Genomic DNA, 18,585 nt, shown 5'->3' on the forward strand with positions numbered 1-18,585 from the left:
ACTCCCGTCAGTCCCCTGGCCCTGATCAATGTCTGTCTACAGGCCTGGAGTCCCCTTTGAGATACAGGAAATTGCACACAGACACAAGGTGGTATCTCAGAAGGAACTGAATTTATTCTTCCGTGTTCAAACTTATATATGAAACTTAAAACAATACATGGAAATATAAGAACCAATCAATTGACAGGTATGCATTGACCAATCAGAATATTATATACGTCAGTAATGCCCAATCATTTAGCATTTATGTTAATTATTATTATATGCGTCAAACATTAATATAGAAAGTAGACAACTTCCCTTTTAGCGCTGGCTATAGTTTATTAATACTCTTGCAACAGGAAAAAGCCCACCGCAGACTTTCAGTCTTGTGCTCGGTAGAGGAAAAAAGGAAGTTACATCTGAAGGGAAAAGAGGAACCTCAGACTCTTATCGAAAGTAAGAAACAGTCTTAAAACACAAATTCATCTTTAAGTACTGACATAAATCTCAAAATGGATTCTTATCTTAAAATGGCAGATCTCAGGTCAAGAGACAATATGGCGGTATGGTAATGCTGAAAGGCTAATTCCTTCAAACCCCCTCTTAGGTCACGCACGTGACCTTACACCTTTTTTACAGGTTGGTACCTGGGGCCCTTAGTAGGTCCTTTATCAAGACACTGATTCCACATGGTTCTAGTAATGGTGGCGTCAATAAGTTTCTGCATTAAACCTCGGATGCAGGGGATACAACAGCAACCACACAGAGTTAATACTGCAGCAGCCATTACTATAGAAATCAGCATAGTTTTCATCAGAGTTCCCCATCTACCAAACCAATTTTCAAAAAAACCAGCTAGTGGATTTTCTACTCCTGAGTTTTCAGCCAATTCTTCAGACAACATTTGGAGGCCTTGAAGGGCTCTAGTAATGCTTCCATCAGGAGCGGTGTTATTGGGGATAAAAGTACAGCAGTAGGAACCAAACATTTTACATACTCCTCCTTTCTCAGCTAATAACATATCAAGAGCAATGCGGTTTTGCCAAGCAGTAAGGGATGTTGCATCAAGTTGGGCAGAGACCCCCTTTAGAGCATCTCTAGTATAGTTAACAAACCTTTGTTGATTATAATAAATGTAATTAATCCAATCCACATTTTTGTTAGGCTGTACCCATATAGCAATAGAGGCAAACCCTGCAGCAATCTGGTCCTGAGCTTTAAACTCATCAGGGACTCCTCTTGGTACACCTATAGCATCTATGTAAACTCTATTATCAAAGGAACCACGGGGTGCATTTCTTTTATACCTTCTAGATCTGGATTTTTCCAAGATGGGCAAGCTTCTTATCCCATCTTCTACCTTGATCATAAAGAAAGGCATGAGAAGATGGGTCAGAGCGCAGCTTCCCTTCCATCTGCTGGGGAGTCTGGCTCTGAGTCTCATATCTCCACACAGCCACCACACATCTGACAGTTGCTGCCGGTGGTCCTGAAACCATTCCTTCCGGTAGCCTTCTGCGGAGGTGCGGATGGTCTTAACACAGTAATTAGGTGGGAATGTACCTAAATCTTTACCCTTAGCATCATCATGTTCAAAGCAGGTAAAATTTCCTGGTACCGGTTTAGAGGCCAAAGGTAAATTTCGTAATCCGGTAACAGGGAACCTCTTAACAAAATCAGAACATTCCTTCTCAGTGATGTTATCTTTATACATTCTAATTAGGCAGGACATATTAGTTTCTTCTTCTAACAAAGGAACTGTGGCAAGTAGGGGGCGGGGATTGGCACATGAAACACAGTCTCCCTGTCCCTTACTTTTAGTGGTCCATCTCACCCATTCAATCCATTCATTTTTGTCAGAGTAACCAGTTTCAATGCTTAATCTGTCTTCTGATTGCATCACTACTCCTGTCACCTCATTATCCAGTCGATTCCTAACTTTGGGGAATGAATTGTCTATGGTATTGACATGGACTCTTGGGGAGGGTTTTACCTGTAATATGAGGTTGGCCCAGGGGTCTGTTCCTGACACAGTTATTCCCAACCTATATTCCCCACTATCTCTGACCTGTGGGTTCCTTATTGTGAAAATGATATTCCCTTGGCCTTTTGCTATAGAGATTCTTTGATAGGTGCCTATGTCCTCTAGGGGAATTCTAGCTGATTGGGTCTCCCATTTATGAGGGTCTGTTGTCCACCATATATTCTCCCAGTAACCACAGGGCTTATTCCTCCCACACATGTACACATTATAAGGTCCAATATCATAAGTAACTTTAGTCGGGTCAAACACCTGGTTTTTAGTCAGAGTAAACACTATGGTCTGATTTACATCCTCAGTAGTCAAGACTGGTGTTTCCTGTAACCCCCATCCCTTATCTTGTACAAAGGACATTCTTCTCATCCTTCTCTTAGTGCGGGTTAGACTTCGTTTCTTTCTGACACTAGAATGTTGTGTACTATGGTTTTGTGTGTGCACTGGTTCTGCATTATCTGGGTCACTAGCTTGTATGGAGGTATTACATATACTCTTAATCACTCCATAATCATCTGGGTGATAAATACAGTTAGTTATTGTCCATACTGGGAGGAACACAGTCAGGGCTGCTAGTATGAGGAAGCAAAATGTCTGCCCAGAGTTCTGTGAGAGCATCAGAAAGGTCATCTTCTTCAAAGACTTTTACACCGGCTTCACCTCCTTTTTCTTCTTCTGTATCTGTGTCTTTGCCTTTGTCTTGCTTCTTAGGGGCTTGGTTCACCCTTTTTACACGGCTGGCATGGATCCAGGCCTTGGAATCCTCAGTCAGGACAGCGGTCCTGGTGACAGCGATCACAGAAGTGGGGGGCCCAAAGGGATACTCTTGCTTCCGATTCCTATGGAGGGCTTGTATCACCACACGGTCCCCGACTTGGAAAGAGTGAGTTGGTTCCTGTGAAGAAAGAGGAAAGGTGCGAGAAACATTTCTTTCAACCTTGTCCAAAGTTTCAATAAGTTTTCTCACATATTCCTCCTGAATCAATTCCAAATCCCCTCTTTCTACCATGAGTGGCTGTCTAGCCCAGGGAGTGGGAAAGGGCCTACCCATTAGAACCTCAAAGGGGGAGTAACCTGTCTTTTTAGAAGGAGTCATCCTTACCTCTGCCAAGACTGCAGGCAGTATTTTCTTCCAGTTTGCAAAGGTACCTCCAGTAGCCTTCCTAATTTTATCCTTGAGGGTCCTATTCATCCTTTCCACTATACCTGAGCTCTGAGGGTGGTAAGGAATGTGAAACTTCCACTCAATTTTGAGTGTTTTCACCAAATCCTGACATACCTTGGCCACAAATGCTGGACCGTTGTCAGAATTAATCTGGAGTGGACATCCCCACCTGGGAATAATTTCCCGTGTAAGGATCCTCACTACAGTTTGGGCATCTTCTTTTGTGGTTACAAAGCTTTCTACCCAGCGGCTAAACATGTCCACAATTACCAAAAGATATTCTTGTCTTTTTCCTTCCTTTGGCATGTGTGTAAAGTCTACCTGTAGGTGAGTAAAAGGTGTTGATGGGTATGTCAGGTGTTCATGTCTTGCCTTGTGAGGATTGTTTGGGTTATTCCTTATGCATGTAATGCATCTAGACACATATGATTTTACCAAAGAGGGAAGGCCAGGAATGAAAAAATCATTATCCAGCAGTTCACATGTAACCTGCCATCCCCTGTGACCTACTCCATGATACTGTGAGATGAACAGAGGTGCACTGGCCTTTGGAATGCATGGTCTCCCCTCTGTGACACAAAGTCCAGTTTGTGGATCTTTTCTCACACCAGCTGCATTCCACTGCTCAATATCTTCTGAGGTAGCATATGTCTGTAAATCCTGCAATGTTTGATCCAACAGTGGCATTTCAGGGGTGAGCATTGGCATTTGGATCATGGCAGGCTGGGTAAGGGCCGCCTCTTTTGCTACTTTGTCAGCTAAAGCATTTCCCTTTGCAATATCAGTTTGTTCATTTGTGTGTGCCCTACAGTGTAGGATAGCAAGGGATCTTGGCAGTTGTATGGCTTTGAGTAAAGCCTTCACCAGAGATGAATGTGAGATGGATTTTCCATCTGCTGCAATAAATCCTCTCTTTTCCCAAATTATTCCAAAATCGTGGCACACGCCAAACGCATATCTGGAATCTGTGTAAATATTTACATCCTGACCCTCAAAAAGCTGACATGCTCTTGTAAGGGCTATCAGTTCAGCGGCCTGAGCTGACTGGTATGGGATGGGTTTTGCTTCAAGTACTTTATCTGGCAACTGCACCACCGCATATCCTGCATGGTAAACAGTGTCAGTGGGTCTCGAGCAAGAGCCATCTACAAAAACATTCTGTGCCTCTGGAAGAGCCACAGAAGACATATCCTGTCTTGGGGAGGTGTCCTGATGAATCAATTCCAGGCAATCATGCTGTGGAACAACTTCATCCTGCTCTCCCTTTAAGCCTAATAAGGCATTTAAAATTGGAGCTGGACCTGAAGTGGGAGAGGTATATTTTATTCTCAACTTAGGGTTTGACAACAGTATAACCTCATATCCACTAAGTCTCTGGGCTGACATGTGTTGGGTATGTATATTCTTGAGTAGAATAGACACATTGTGGGTGGTATGTAAGGTGGTCTCATGTCCCAGAGTGAGTGACGTAGCCATTTGGACCACCATAGCGCTTGATGCTAGTGCTCTGAGACACGCAGGCATGCCTTGGACCTGTACTGGAACCATTTTTGAGAAAAAAGCAACAGGGCGGAGTTTTCCTCCATGCTCCTGGGCCAGGACCCCTGCCATAGTTTTACAATTTTCCCTAGCATACAGATGAAACATTTGATTATATGCGGGCAGACCAAGACCAGGGGCTATTACCATAGCATTTTTCAGATACACAAAAGCATTGCACATATCATCTGACCATTTCACAAGATCTGACATTTCTGAACCTGTGGCTTGTCTCAAAATGTTGTCATAGTAGGAACAGTCAGGTATCCATTGGCGGCAGTAACCAATCATACCAAGAAAGGTGAGCATGTCTTTCTTGGTCAATGGGCGGGGCAGACCCATAAGAGCCGCAGCTCTTTTGTGGCTGACTTTCCTTTCACCTTTTGTGAGAACAAAACCAAGGTATTCAACAGTTTTCTGACACCATTGTAGCTTTTTCTTAGACACTTTATGACCACATTCACATAACCAGTTCATGAGATCTACACTATCCCCTTGGCTGGCTGCCCGATTAACACTACAGAGAAGCAAATCATCTGCGTATTGAACCAAAACTGAACCATGGCAAGGAGTCCATGGCTTTAAGGTAGCCTGGAGGACAACAGAGTAGACCACAGGCGAATCTACATACCCTTGCGGTAATTTACACCAAGTAAGGGTCTTTCTCCTGTAATGAAACGCAAAAATTGGGCGTGTCTCCTTGGCAACAGGGATTGAAAAAAATGCATTTGTCAGATCAATCACTGTGAAAAACTCAGCATCAGCTGGGATGGAGGAAATGAGTGTTGGTACATCAGGCACTATTGGGGCAATGGGAATCACAAGATCATTAATGGCCCTCAGGTCCTGCACAAATCTGTAAGAGCCGTCCGGCTTCTTAACTGGATTTATTGGGCTGTTGTATGGTGAAATCACCTCTTCAAGGACTCCTTCCTTGAGAAAGTGTTCCACCATGGGCGCTATTCCTTCCTCCTTTTCTTTTGACAAAGGGTATTGTTTGTGAAACACAGGTTGAGCCCATGGCTTCAGTGTGGCCTTATATGGAGTGCAGGAAATGAATCCCACATCCAAGGCACTTTTTGCCCAAACTTTGTCATTAATTGTTCCAGCAGGAAATGAGGGGTCTTCTTTAGTAATCATTGTCATGGCAGGGATGATTGGCATTTTGGCAGAATGAGCCACTATACCACCTCTCTTTGTGGATTTCAAGTTGATGTTCAACTCTCCCATGAGGTCTCTCCCTAACAAATTAACTGGACAATTGGGTATTATTCTAAATGAGTGATCTAGCAGAGTGATTCCCTGTATGGGGTCAAAAATTGGAAGAGGCGGTGTTTTATAAGTCTTGGTCAGTATCCCATTTATTCCCATGGAAGGTTCAGCATTCATTACCTCTCCCTTATAATAATCCTCACTCAGACTCGAACGAGTCGCGCCTGAGTCCAACAAGAATGGGGTTAATTTGCCCTGTATATGCAAGGATACAAGGGGTTGTTCCTTATAAGAGTGAGAGACAAGCGGGAATGCTGGGATACCACCTTCTGGGCACCTTCATTTATTTTGTGATTGTGTCTGCCAAGAGATAGGAAACCTCACATTCTGCTGTGGGAGGTCCCTTTGTGGTTGGCCTGGGGAGGGGCTATGCTGGGCGTGGTCCTGAGTTTCATATGGACATTGATTTCTCCAATGATCCTCAGCCCCACAGTTAAAACAACCCGTGTCCCGTCCCCTATTATTCCTCCCTCTTCCCCTAAACCGGCCTCTGCCTCGGTTATTGAAACCCCCCCTTCTCTTGTACGGTGAGTTTGTGTGGGGAAAGGGATCTTCCTGAAAATGAGTGGCCACCGCCTTGGGTATCTCTAGACATCCGGCAGCATCTTTCTCAGTCAATTTCAATTGAAATTGTTCTCTGGTACAAGTGGGCCATTCAGAAATCATCTGTTTTACAGTTAACATGACACTGGGTTTTAGATTGGACAGGAAAGTCTGAATCAGTAGACTATGCATGGTGTCTTGCAATGTCAGTCCTGCCTCTTGTGTCCATGTCTCATTAAATCTTTTCCAAAAATCTAACACAGTTTCTCCTGACTTTTGCTTGCAGGCTACTGCGGTAGGAAGGGAGGATCTAGATTGGAAAGCTCGTTCCATTTCTTCTGAGACCTCTCTCCACATATTGTCCCTACCATCTTCTGTGTTTAATTTATAATTTGTGGCAGTAATGTTGCCTGCTTCTAGGATGGATATGGTCCCAACATTACCCCAATTCCAGGGGGAAGTTTGTCCCAATATTCCATCGAGGATAAGGCGCATATCCTCTTGTGTGTAATTTCTACCTTTACATGCTTTCTTCAAATAGCTCACAGTAGCCGTTGAAGAAACAGTGGGTCTTGGACAATGTTTGACAATCCTATTTATGTCTTCTATCTCAATGGGTTTCTTTAATAGATTGTCTCCTATTGTCATGAAGGGCATCTGTTGTGTATTGGAATCAATACCATATTGGGTATTATGGCGTGTGTGTGATGGACTTAGCATGTCCACTATACCTAGACTATTAGCTGCTCTGAACAGCAGAGAGCCTGAACTAGCGGATTCATCAACAAGTGAGTCATCTGCTTCAGTAGTTGAAGAAACAGCTATTCCCCCTGTCGCTCCCTGTGTGGTAGGACTTTGAACCACACCCTGGGAGGGCGCGGGAGTTTGAACTGTACTAGGCTGTGTGGTAGAAATGTGAACAGCACTAGGTATTTGAGGGGTCTGTGGAAGTGTTGGTGCTGGAGGTGCAGTGGGGTGTTGGACTGCATAATGTCCGGCTAAAAAATCAATATCTTCTTCAGTAAGAGATGGATAAAGTTTTGTGGGCTGTGGGACAGATGGGACATATGGGGGAGGGAATGGCATGAGAGGGTGTGTGGGTCTGTCTATTTCTGACTCTAATGCATGTATTTTAGTGGCATCTACATTTCTAGCTTTGGCTTTATTTTGTTTCCCAGTTTGTCTATGAAACCAGAGAGGGGCAAATTCTAACCAATTTTGTCCACCTTTGGTCATGTATTTCTGATCCCACACAGGATCTCCCTTATACCATGGGAAAGCCTGTTTATCCCCCAGACAGAGACCCCTAATCATATCCATATGAAAAATATCATTGCTCCCATCACGGGGGAACGGGTCAACACTTCCCATGAATTCACTCCAGTCTGCTAATTTATCCACCCAGGGGTTAACTAGATAGTAATCTGTCCCACAGATACGGGCTACATAATCTTTACATGTCTCACCAACATTTGGGGGAGGGAGTTTATCCTTACTTTGACCACTTCCCATTTTTACACTTACAAAGGTCTGTGTTACAAATCTGTCCTATAGGCTGTCCCAAAAAACAGGGGTCAACTTCCAAATGACAATTTACTTTATAAAAATGTCTGGACTTAAGATATTTATTGGGTCTTTCTCTAGTGGTTGACCAAAAGTGGAGATTATAACCTGGATATACAATACTTCTAATAATATCCTGACTCTGACTAACTCCCACTTTTCTAACAATAAGCCTACAACACAATTTGAACAAGACATTTACATAGGCACCCAACTCCGTGTCACCATGCTATCACCTTCTCTAGGTCATCAGCCAATAAGGCCTAGCTAAAGGGGTGGTGCGTCTTACAACGGAAGTTGACAATACCTTCAGTGACCTCTGGCCCATACACTTACCAACTGGGCACTTGTGTCACACAAACAAATTATCTTATACTTCTATGCGATAGGAAGAAAAGCAAAGAGTTGCAGGACAGAATTGATCAGCCCCGGACTTTTCCTGGTTTCTTCTCAGAGAAACTCTTTTCAGCCCCTTCTCATAAGAGACTGTGCAGTTCCCAAAACTGCTCCTGGTCTTTTCCAAAAGACCTTGTGCTTCCCACAGCACTTTGCGCCTGGCCACTAGCGTCTTTAGACGCGAAGCCCGGTGCTACCTAAGGGCATGAGATTTTAATCAGAGCCCTTCCGGCAAGACAGACTAATTGACAGAATGACAAAAAATCTTACCTACCGAAAAGGATGATTATCTCATCCCGGACACGAGCCCCCAATTGAAAGGAATTGGCTCCTCTCGTTCCTTCCTGTAGCTACCGACTCCCGTCAGTCCCCTGGCCCTGATCAATGTCTGTCTACAGGCCTGGAGTCCCCTTTGAGATACAGGAAATTGCACACAGACACAAGGTGGTATCTCAGAAGGAACTGAATTTATTCTTCCGTGTTCAAACTTATATATGAAACTTAAAACAATACATGGAAATATAAGAACCAATCAATTGACAGGTATGCATTGACCAATCAGAATATTATATACGTCAGTAATGCCCAATCATTTAGCATTTATGTTAATTATTATTATATGCGTCAAACATTAATATAGAAAGTAGACAACTTCCCTTTTAGCGCTGGCTATAGTTTATTAATACTCTTGCAACAGGAAAAAGCCCACCGCAGACTTTCAGTCTTGTGCTCGGTAGAGGAAAAAAGGAAGTTACATCTGAAGGGAAAAGAGGAACCTCAGACTCTTATCGAAAGTAAGAAACAGTCTTAAAACACAAATTCATCTTTAAGTACTGACATAAATCTCAAAATGGATTCTTATCTTAAAATGGCAGATCTCAGGTCAAGAGACAATATGGCGGTATGGTAATGCTGAAAGGCTAATTCCTTCACACGCCACCCTACCTTCGCCGCCATTGGTGGCTACGGATGTCAATCACTGAGTCCCGACTGGAGATTCTCCGCCACCACCTGGCGATCGCTGAGTAACACTGACAGGGGAGAGACCTGTTTGTAAACACCACAGGTCTCTCTCCTGACAGCAGTAACATGCTGCTGTGTATTTCTCTGCACAGCAGAGATACACAGCAGTATGTTTCCTTAGTAAAACACACACAGCACCTGTTGTAAAACACAGCACACAGTTAATGCTTTGATCACCCCAGATGTTAAACCCTTCATGCCCAGTGTCAGTGCTTATTAGCACTGATTACTGTATTAGTGTCACTGGGGATGTCAGTGGTAGTTTCCACCCAATGCCCGTCGCAGTCCTTCTATATGTCGCTGATCACTGCCATTACTAGTAAAAAAAAAATTTAAATTCTGGAGTGTATATATACCGCCATTTGTAGATGCTATAACTTTCACATAAACCAATTAATTTTTTGTTGTTTGTTCTAGCAAAGATGTAGCAGAAGGCATTTTTTTTTTTTTTTTACTGGATATGTTCTATAGCAAAAAGTCAAAAATAGCACAAAAAATAACCGCAGTGGTGATCAAATGCCACTGAAAGAAAGCTCTATAAATCCTCTGGAAGCAAGTGGTTAAGATTTACCCTCCTTTACTGTTCTGAGGACAGCCCGAAATTGGGGATTTACTTTTACTTTAGATTAGAATGGTAAACTTGACACATAGTGAGTGGATCTCCCTAATGTGGGCACAGACAGCAATAAACACTTTAAAGGCATTCTAAGGCTAATATAGTCTAAAAAAAAATAATAACCTTGAACATATGATAAGTCTACATACTGTTCTGAGGACTGCCTAATATTTGGGATTTATTTTGCTTTAAATTAGAACGGTAAACATGACAAATAGTGAGTGGATCTCCCCAATGAGGGCACAGACAGCAATAACAACCTTACAGGAGATCTAAGGCTAACATATTCTAAAAAATATTAAACTTGAACATGTGATAAGTCTACATAGGTCAGTTTCTCATTGGGGAAATATCTCTGCATCTAAAGCACAAAAAATGAGGAGACAAGAGATTTCTCTGCAAAACTAAGGGAAATGCCTACCAAACTGTTGTCAGTGGAACAAGTGTCACCTTTGAAAGATTTCCCCTCTATTCCTGTTTTGGTGACTGATGAAATTTTTGGATTCTCCCTACTTTGTGTTTTGTGACAGTGGTCCTCAGGAAAAGCAGAGTGGGTCAACTACAAGAGCATTTTTAATTAAGCCCATTTAGCCTCTTTTATCAAAGTGTCTTAAACAAGAATTGCCTGTATTTCTATAATTGTACCTTTTTCAAAGGATTAAACTAAAATGATCATTTTTTCTTGTTATTGGGCAATATAATTTCTTTAAATACTTTGAAAATATGAAAAACCGTTTTCACTGAAAACTTGGTAGATGTTTGTTTACCTCATTTTTCAGTGAATAAAATTAGTAAAAATAGAGGTTTATGGAAATACAGTAATCACTTGGTATCATACATCATTATTCTGTTTCTTTCCAAAAATGTAGAGCTTCAAAACATTTTAATAAAATGCTGAAGACATGCAAACCATAAAGATACCATGATATCATTTTAAAAGTATCTCTTGCCAGGCAGCTTTATGAGGATACCATGAATGTTGGCTTTTCAACATGTTTGCACATGCACAATTTGTAAAACGTTTGCAGTTTGAAAATAGTTTTTGTACATTTGTTTTGCAAATAATCTTTAATGTGTTCTTTAGGCTGTGGTCCAAAGCTGAAATTGCCACAGGAAGCTGTCCAGAAGCAAGCAGATCATTGTAATGATCGAAAGACTGCATCCAAAAGGGCACAGGAACTTAGTGCTGAGCTCTTCTTCTCTGTTTTTGTAAAGGTAAGCCTTGGCGCATTCTGCAGTATACATCAGAGCATTCAAGAAGTGCCTGAATGGATCAACACACACCGTAGAATGGTATATCTTAATCGTACTGGACACAGGCATAATATTCAGAGATCAGCAGTTATAGACTTGTACCTTCAGCTCACTAGGCACTGACAAAGCTCTTGAGGCAGCACCTCCCCTATAGCCTGTGAGTCCTCAGTTTTTTACAAATGTCCAAAGGTGATGGACCTCTTCTCCCTTGCAAAGAAACCTCAGTAAAACCTTTGGAACCGTACCCAGACCCCACACAATGGGGGACGGCCTATAATGTTGCTTCAGGCACTGGATCCTGCATGGGCGCTTACCTTGGCACCTAGTCAGCCGCTGGGTGCTATACAGGTCCCGGGCTGTAGTCCTACCACAATGGAACTGAATAATCCTTCAGGGGGATGTCTACCGTGACGGGCAAAGCCTAGACACTTTACAGGGACTACCAAGGTGAGACAGGTTTTCCATGTATTTTCATTGTTGCCATCATAACCAATATATTGTTTGGAATGTATTTCACATCTATACAAGCTCTTCAAACTTGACTCTAAACCTAAACACTTGGGCTATAATGGATTGAGTATTGCAATTTAACATGGGTCATATGCTTTACTGCCTACAGCCTTGATTAGGCACACAGGTACTCCTGCCCTCTTTCCACAAGGAAATTTGGTACAGGGTGGTGTGCAACCGGGTTGTAGCGTTATTAGTCAGGACATGTTTACCCTGTATTCCACACGCTACTTCAAGTAACCCTAGGAAAAGCTAGGCCTAAGGTCGCTTTGCCAGAACCTCACATGACACTTCACTTCAAAGTGCTCAGTCTAATACTAGAACAGTTCTGTCCAGAGGTCAATTCTGCCAGGCCCCTCCTCTTACCCAAGATCCACTATCTCCTGCGCTCAAGGACTCAGATCAAACAAGCGTTAGTGACAAGCAGCGTGTTGTGTATTCATCCACTGGTGATCAGAGGTTGTGCAGCTCTATCATGAAGCTGGGGAAGCTTAGTACAACTGTAGAGGAAGATGAAAGAAAGAGCGCACAAACCTTGCGCATTACCTCAATAAATAGTGACTAATTTTATTAATAAGGAAATATACTCACAAAATGATTGTATAACAGGCATCAGTAACCATAATCCAAACAGGGTTACAGGTAAATCAAAAGGGGGGGGGGGTATGAAGGCTAACGCGTTTCGAAGGGTGCTCCCTTCTTCATCAGAGCTGGGTTTGGCAGATAGAAACTTCAGTATGGCAGAATTCCTATGGCAAGGAGATATTCAGCCACTGAGTGTCAGTATTACAGCAGTTCAGCCTGTTGAACTGCTGTAATACTGACACTCAGTGGCTGAATATCTCCTTGCCATGGGAATTCTGCCATACTGAAGTTTCTATCTGCCAAACCCAGCTCTGATGAAGAAGGGAGCACCCTTCGAAACGCGTTAGACTTCATACCCCCCCCCCTTTTTGATTTACCTGTAACCCTGTTTGGATTATGGTTACTGATGCCTGTTATACAATCATTTTGTGAGTATATTTCCTTATTAATAAAATTAGTCACTATTTATTGAGGTAATGCACAAGGTTTGTGCGCTCTTTCTTTCATCTCCCTCCTCTTACCCACCTGATCCCCTTAATGTTGGATTATACAATGCCTTTCCTTTCAGAGGCAAGCATGACACCAGTACAGGAGGACCAGGAGGAAGTTTTAGTAAGGACTTCAGACGATATGCCTCTGCCAGGCTAATTGCACAGACTACTGTAGCCTCACACAATCAACCTATTAATGCAGAGCTACTTCTCTCCAATATTCAAGATGGCCATGGTTGATCTTTTGAACTCCCTTCAGGCAGCATTCACCCCTCAGAAGTTTCTGACATCCCAGGCAACTCCACAGAGGGAAACTCCTAACATTCCTCAGGTGCAGTACTTTTACTAATAGATCTTTCCTGTTGTCATATTGGCAGAAGCTTTCTTTTTTTTTTATCAGGGGGCTTCTCAAGTTCCACACCCCAAGAATGACATGAGGGCATTCTCTCTCTCTAGTTCTTCCTAGTGACATTCTGTCTTCCTCACATCAGCCACGGTGTGAGATTGGGAAATGGATAAAGAAATGACACATGATTCTCAAAGGCTTGGTTTGAGAAGCTCCAAAGTATGAGCGGAGAAAGCTGTGCTTTAAGCTTTCTTAAGGTTTTGTCATCCCGGGTTGGGGCCTGGAGTATGAAGGTTCCAAAGTGTCTTAGGTGGGACAGAACCTTCAGTCTTTGAGTTTTGCTATTGCCCTGCAGGCTGTGTGAGTACACAAGTGTGCAGGCTTGTTATAAGCCATGACTGAGAATAGTTTAGAGCTCCCATTTTGGAGACAGCCCTGTGAGTAGACAGTTGTGTGTTCTTGCCAGATATTGTATCCATTGTTGGGGGGGATCCCTTGTCACAGGGCTGTGAAAGTCAGCACAGCTATGTTGGTCTGGGAGGCCCAGAAAATTGAGGTGGCTAGTGCTTCCAGGGGACTAGAGGGAGTTTGGAAGAGTGAGAGAGTTCATGGGGCTGGAGAACCCTACAGTGAATCCAGAAAGTAGTCACAGCGCTGAACTTTTGCCACATTTTGTTATGTTACAGCCTTATTCCAAAATTGATTAAATTAATTTTTTTCCTCAACATTCTACAAACAATACCCCATAATGATAATGTGAAAAAGTTCATTTTGAAATCTTTGCAATTTATTAAAAATAAAAAATCGAAAAAAAACACATGTACATAACTATTTATGTACATAAGCCTTTGCTCAATACTTTGTTGAAACACCTTTAGCGCCAATTACAGCCTCAAGTCATTTTGAGTATGATACTACAAGCTTGGTACACCTATTTTTGGGCAATTTCTCCCATTCTGCTTTGCAGTACCTCTCACACTCCATCAGGTTGGATGGGGAGCATCGGTGCACAGCCATTTTCAGATCTCGCCAGAGATGTTCAATCTGGTTCAAGTCTGGGCTCTGGCTGGGCCACTCCAGGACATTCACAGAATTGGCCCATAGCCATTCCTTTGTTATGTGGGCTGTGTGCTTAGGGTCATTGTCCTGTTGAATGTTGAACCGTCACCCCAGTCTAAGGTCCAGAGCGCTCTGGCACAGGTTTTCATCAAGGTTGTCTCTGTACATTGCTGCATTCATTTTTCCTTCGATCCTGACTAGTCTGCCAGTTCCTGCTGCTGAAAAACATCCCCACAGCATGATGCTATCACCACCATGCTTCACTGTAGGGATAGTATTGGCTAGATGGTGAGCAGTGCCTGGTTTCCTCCAGACATGATGCTTGGCATTCAGGCCAAAGAGTTCAATCTTTGTTCTTCAGACCAGAGAGTTTTGTTTCTCATGGTCTGATTCTCCCTCAGGTGCCTTTTGGCAAACTCCAGACGGGCTGCCATTTGCCTTTTACTGAGGAGTGGCTTCCGTCTGGCCACTCTACTATACAGGCCTGGAGTGGAGTGCTGCAGAGATGGTTGTTCTTCTGGAAGGTTCTCTCTCCACAGAGAAATGCTGGAACTCTGAGTGACCATCGGGTGCTTGGTTACCTTCCTGGCTAAGGCCCTTCTCTCTTGATCGCTCATTTTGGCCGGGCGGCCCACTCTAGGAAGATTCCTGGTGGTTCCAAACTTCATACATTTACGGATGATAGTGGCCACTGTGCTCCTTGGGACCTTCAATGCTGCAGAAATTTTTCTGTACCCTTACCCAGATCTGTGCCATAAAACAATCCTGTCTCGGAGGTCTACGGACAATTTCTTGAACTTCATGGCTTGGTTTGTGCTCTGACATGCACTTTTAACTGTGGGACCTTATATAGATCGGTTTATGCCTTTCCTAATCATGTCCAATCAACTGAATTTCCCATAGGTGGACTCCAATCAAGTTGTGGAAACATCTCAAGGATGATTAGTAGGAACAGAATCCACCAGAGCTCAATTTTGAGTGTCATGGCAAAGGCTGTGAATAGCAAAAATTGAATTGCAAAGATTTAAAAATGAACTTCTTTCACATTGTCATTATGGGGTATTGTTTGTAGAATGTTGAGGGAAAAAAATGAATTTAATCCATTTTAGAATAAGGCTGTAACATAATAAAATGTGGCAAAAGCTAAGCGCTGTGAATACTTTCTGGATGTACTGTATTTGGTAAGCTTGTGCAGTGAGGAACTGCGACTGAGGTTGATTGAGCTTAAAGAGACCAGAGATAAGAGCAGAGGTGCTGCTGTTGAGAGAGCCAGGTGGCTTGGTATTTTCAGTGGTTGTGGTTTGCTGGAGAAGAACCTCCTCATGGGCAAAATTACTATTGGTGAACTTTTTTTGTTTCATTTCAAGAAAAGTTGGCTGCCATGCCTTAAACCACAGTTCAGACTGACATAACTCACTATAAAATACATCTACCACACTGAGCTAAACTTCCCCCATATCACAACATATAAAGAGAGATGCATTTTTTTCTGTCTGATAATCTGCTTATCGTCTCATGTCATAGAGCGCATGTGTCAAACACAAGGCCCGCAGGCTGAATCCAACCCCCCAGGCTATTTCATGTGACCCTTGTACCTCTCCTGCAGCTACAGCACCCCCTCGCGTCTGCCCTCACCTTGTCTCAGCAGTTGGCAGCCGAGTAGAGGACAGAACTCCTTCACTAGAACCCCTCCTACAGATCCTGAGCCTCTTTGTGCAGCTGCAGCACCCCCTTCTCTCCACCTCCCCTGGTCTCCGCATTCAGCAGACTCTGGCAGCTGACTCCAGCTCTCCTCTGGTCCTCCTCCACATCCTACCTCCACAGGTAAAGGAGGTGGGGGACTCTTGAATTCTGATGGTGGTGGATCTTGACATCTGATGTAAGGGCTTGTGGGGTGCTCTGGTCATCTAGTCTTACAGATACAACTGGCCTTTTGAGAGCAACTCTAATGCTGATGCGGCTCATGATGAAACAGAGTTTAACACCCCTGAGAATATATCCATTCCAGACAATAGTGGCTTTGGTTACGCTGCATACACAGAATTCTGAGGTTGGGTAGGTAACATGTTGCCTATTGCCTGTGTTTTATTCACCCCTCAGATTCATTGCTTTTGGACATCCCATGGTCTATGAATACTATGTGTCCTTCTGTGGCCTGTACTGTAAGATTGAGATAAGAAGTTTGGAATACAGTACTGGACAGAGACCACCTTCCCCACTTTTTCTTGGTTGCTCAGCATTGCTTGCTGCAAAAGTGAGGACTCTCGGAGAGAGGGAGGGTTATAAGAGAGGTGCCCTAGGAGGGCTTGTCCTCAAGTGCTTTTAACAGTGTCCAATCACCTGAAGGTACAAGTCTATAACCCATGATCTATGGATACTATGCCTGTGTACTGCAAATTAGGGAATTTACAGGTAAGTCAAAATTCCTCATATTTATATATGCATTCATTACCTCTTTTAAGTATTTTATGATATGTTGTTGAGTATTCTGATAAAAATACACATTTGGGATGTGTTTTGCTTTATCTATCTCTCTTAATCTATCTCTCTACCCCTCGCCTCACTCCTTCAGTCTCCGCCAGAATCACTAGCCTTCTGAACGACATATCAGACTGGATGTTACTCCATTTCCTCAAATTAAACTTTGCCAAAACCGAGCTCCTAGTTTTCCCCCCCAGGCCGCCTCCCCCCCGACCTCTCCATCACGACCAACAACGCCACCGCCAGCCCCACCCCGCAAGCCAGAGTACTAGGTGTCATTCTAAACTCCAATCTGTCTTTCCAGCCCCAGATCCAATTGCTGACAAATTCATGCAGACTCCATCTCCGCAACATCTCCAAAATACGCACGTTCCTAACTCCAGAAACTACAAAGCAACTCATTCACTCCCTTATCTCCCGACTTAACTACTGTAACTCCCTCCTCACCGGCCTACCCCAACACAGGCTATCCCCGCTTCAGTCTATCCTGAATTCTGCGGCAATTCTGCAGATTCATCCACCTTACCAACCGCTCCGTATCTGCCACCCCCCTCTGCCAATCCCTCCACTGGCTTCCGATTGCCCAACGCATAAAATTCAAAATATTAACATTGACGTACAAAGCTGTTCATAACACTGCCCCAAACTACATCACCGACCTAATATCCATCTACCACCCAAAACGCACTCTCCGCTCCTCACAAGACCTCCTACTCTCCAGTTCCCTGGTCTCCTCCTCCCTTGCCCATCTCCAGGACTTCTCCAGGGCTTCCCCCATCCTCTGGAATTCACTACCCCAATCCATCAGACTGTAACCTTCCCTCCTCACCTTTAAGCGCACCCTGAAAACCCATCTCTTCAGAGAAGCCTACCCCGTCCTCACCTAATTGCTGATCTCCTCCGCTCTTCCCACCATTCCATCCCCCACAGCTATTTCCTCCTGTAACACTCTCCCCTCCCTCCTAGATTGTAAGCTCCAAGGAGCAGGGCCCTCAAACCCCTCGTGTATTGTATTGTTAATGTACTGTCTCGTGTACTGTCTCACATTATAATGTACAGCGCTGAGCAAACCGTTATATAAATACTGTATAATAATAATATAGTGTTTTATAGTTGGTGATCCTTTCTCATTGCCCCTGTTTCTATGTCTTTCCAGGAAAGTGGCCCCTTGGAGTCCGAGGCAATGGTCATGGGGGTATTAAATGAGTCCTTTGATGTTTTGGTGCTAAGATACGGTGTACAGAAGCGGATCTATTGTAATGTAAGTTTGACCAGTGACACATAAAATTAAAAGTACTTGAGAAAATGGCATTAAAATAGTATGGTCTACATCGGGGGATTGTCAATCTGTCAATCACAGGCAGGTGATGGATAGATTGTGTCCCTTCCTTGCCAACTCCGGAACCAGGATCGGAGCATTGGCATTTATTGGAACCGATCCCTGTATTTTCCTCCAGCAGCAGCTGAAAGTATGCTTCTCCTTTCCCTCCTGCCGGCATTCAGCGGCTGTAGGAGGAAAATGCAAGGGATCGGTAAAACCAATAAATGCTGCCACCGCTTTTGTCAAGGTTCCACTTCTGCAATGCAGGCCCCCTGTGTGCTCCTCCCTCCCCCTTGCAGCAGTGCTGGCTTCCCCTCTTGTCCCTCCCACCGGCTGCTGTGAGGATAGTTTCAGGATGGAGAGCGAAGGGGCCAGTAATTTACTGCACACTTCCTTTTCTGAAT

The 18,585-nt window shown here is 43.6% G+C and overlaps 1 protein-coding gene across 4 annotated transcripts in view; it reads left to right on the top strand.

Moving 5' to 3' along the window:
* Positions 1-18,585, top strand: part of DIS3L2 (DIS3 like 3'-5' exoribonuclease 2) — a 746,747-nt gene that overhangs the window by 706,591 nt on the left and 21,571 nt on the right. For all 4 annotated transcript variants that reach the window (XM_089680086.1, XM_089680087.1, XM_089680085.1 and 1 more), the window contains 2 exons: positions 11,219-11,349; positions 18,017-18,121. In XM_089680086.1, coding sequence (XP_089536212.1) covers positions 11,219-11,349; positions 18,017-18,121 — 236 coding nt within the window. The remainder of the gene's footprint in view (positions 1-11,218; positions 11,350-18,016; positions 18,122-18,585) is intronic.

Source organism: Staurois parvus, unplaced genomic scaffold (assembly GCF_062004578.1).
Source record: "Staurois parvus isolate SC_StPar_1 unplaced genomic scaffold, SC_StPar_1.0 ptg000235l, whole genome shotgun sequence".
In the NCBI taxonomy this organism is placed as follows: domain Eukaryota; kingdom Metazoa; phylum Chordata; class Amphibia; order Anura; family Ranidae; genus Staurois; species Staurois parvus.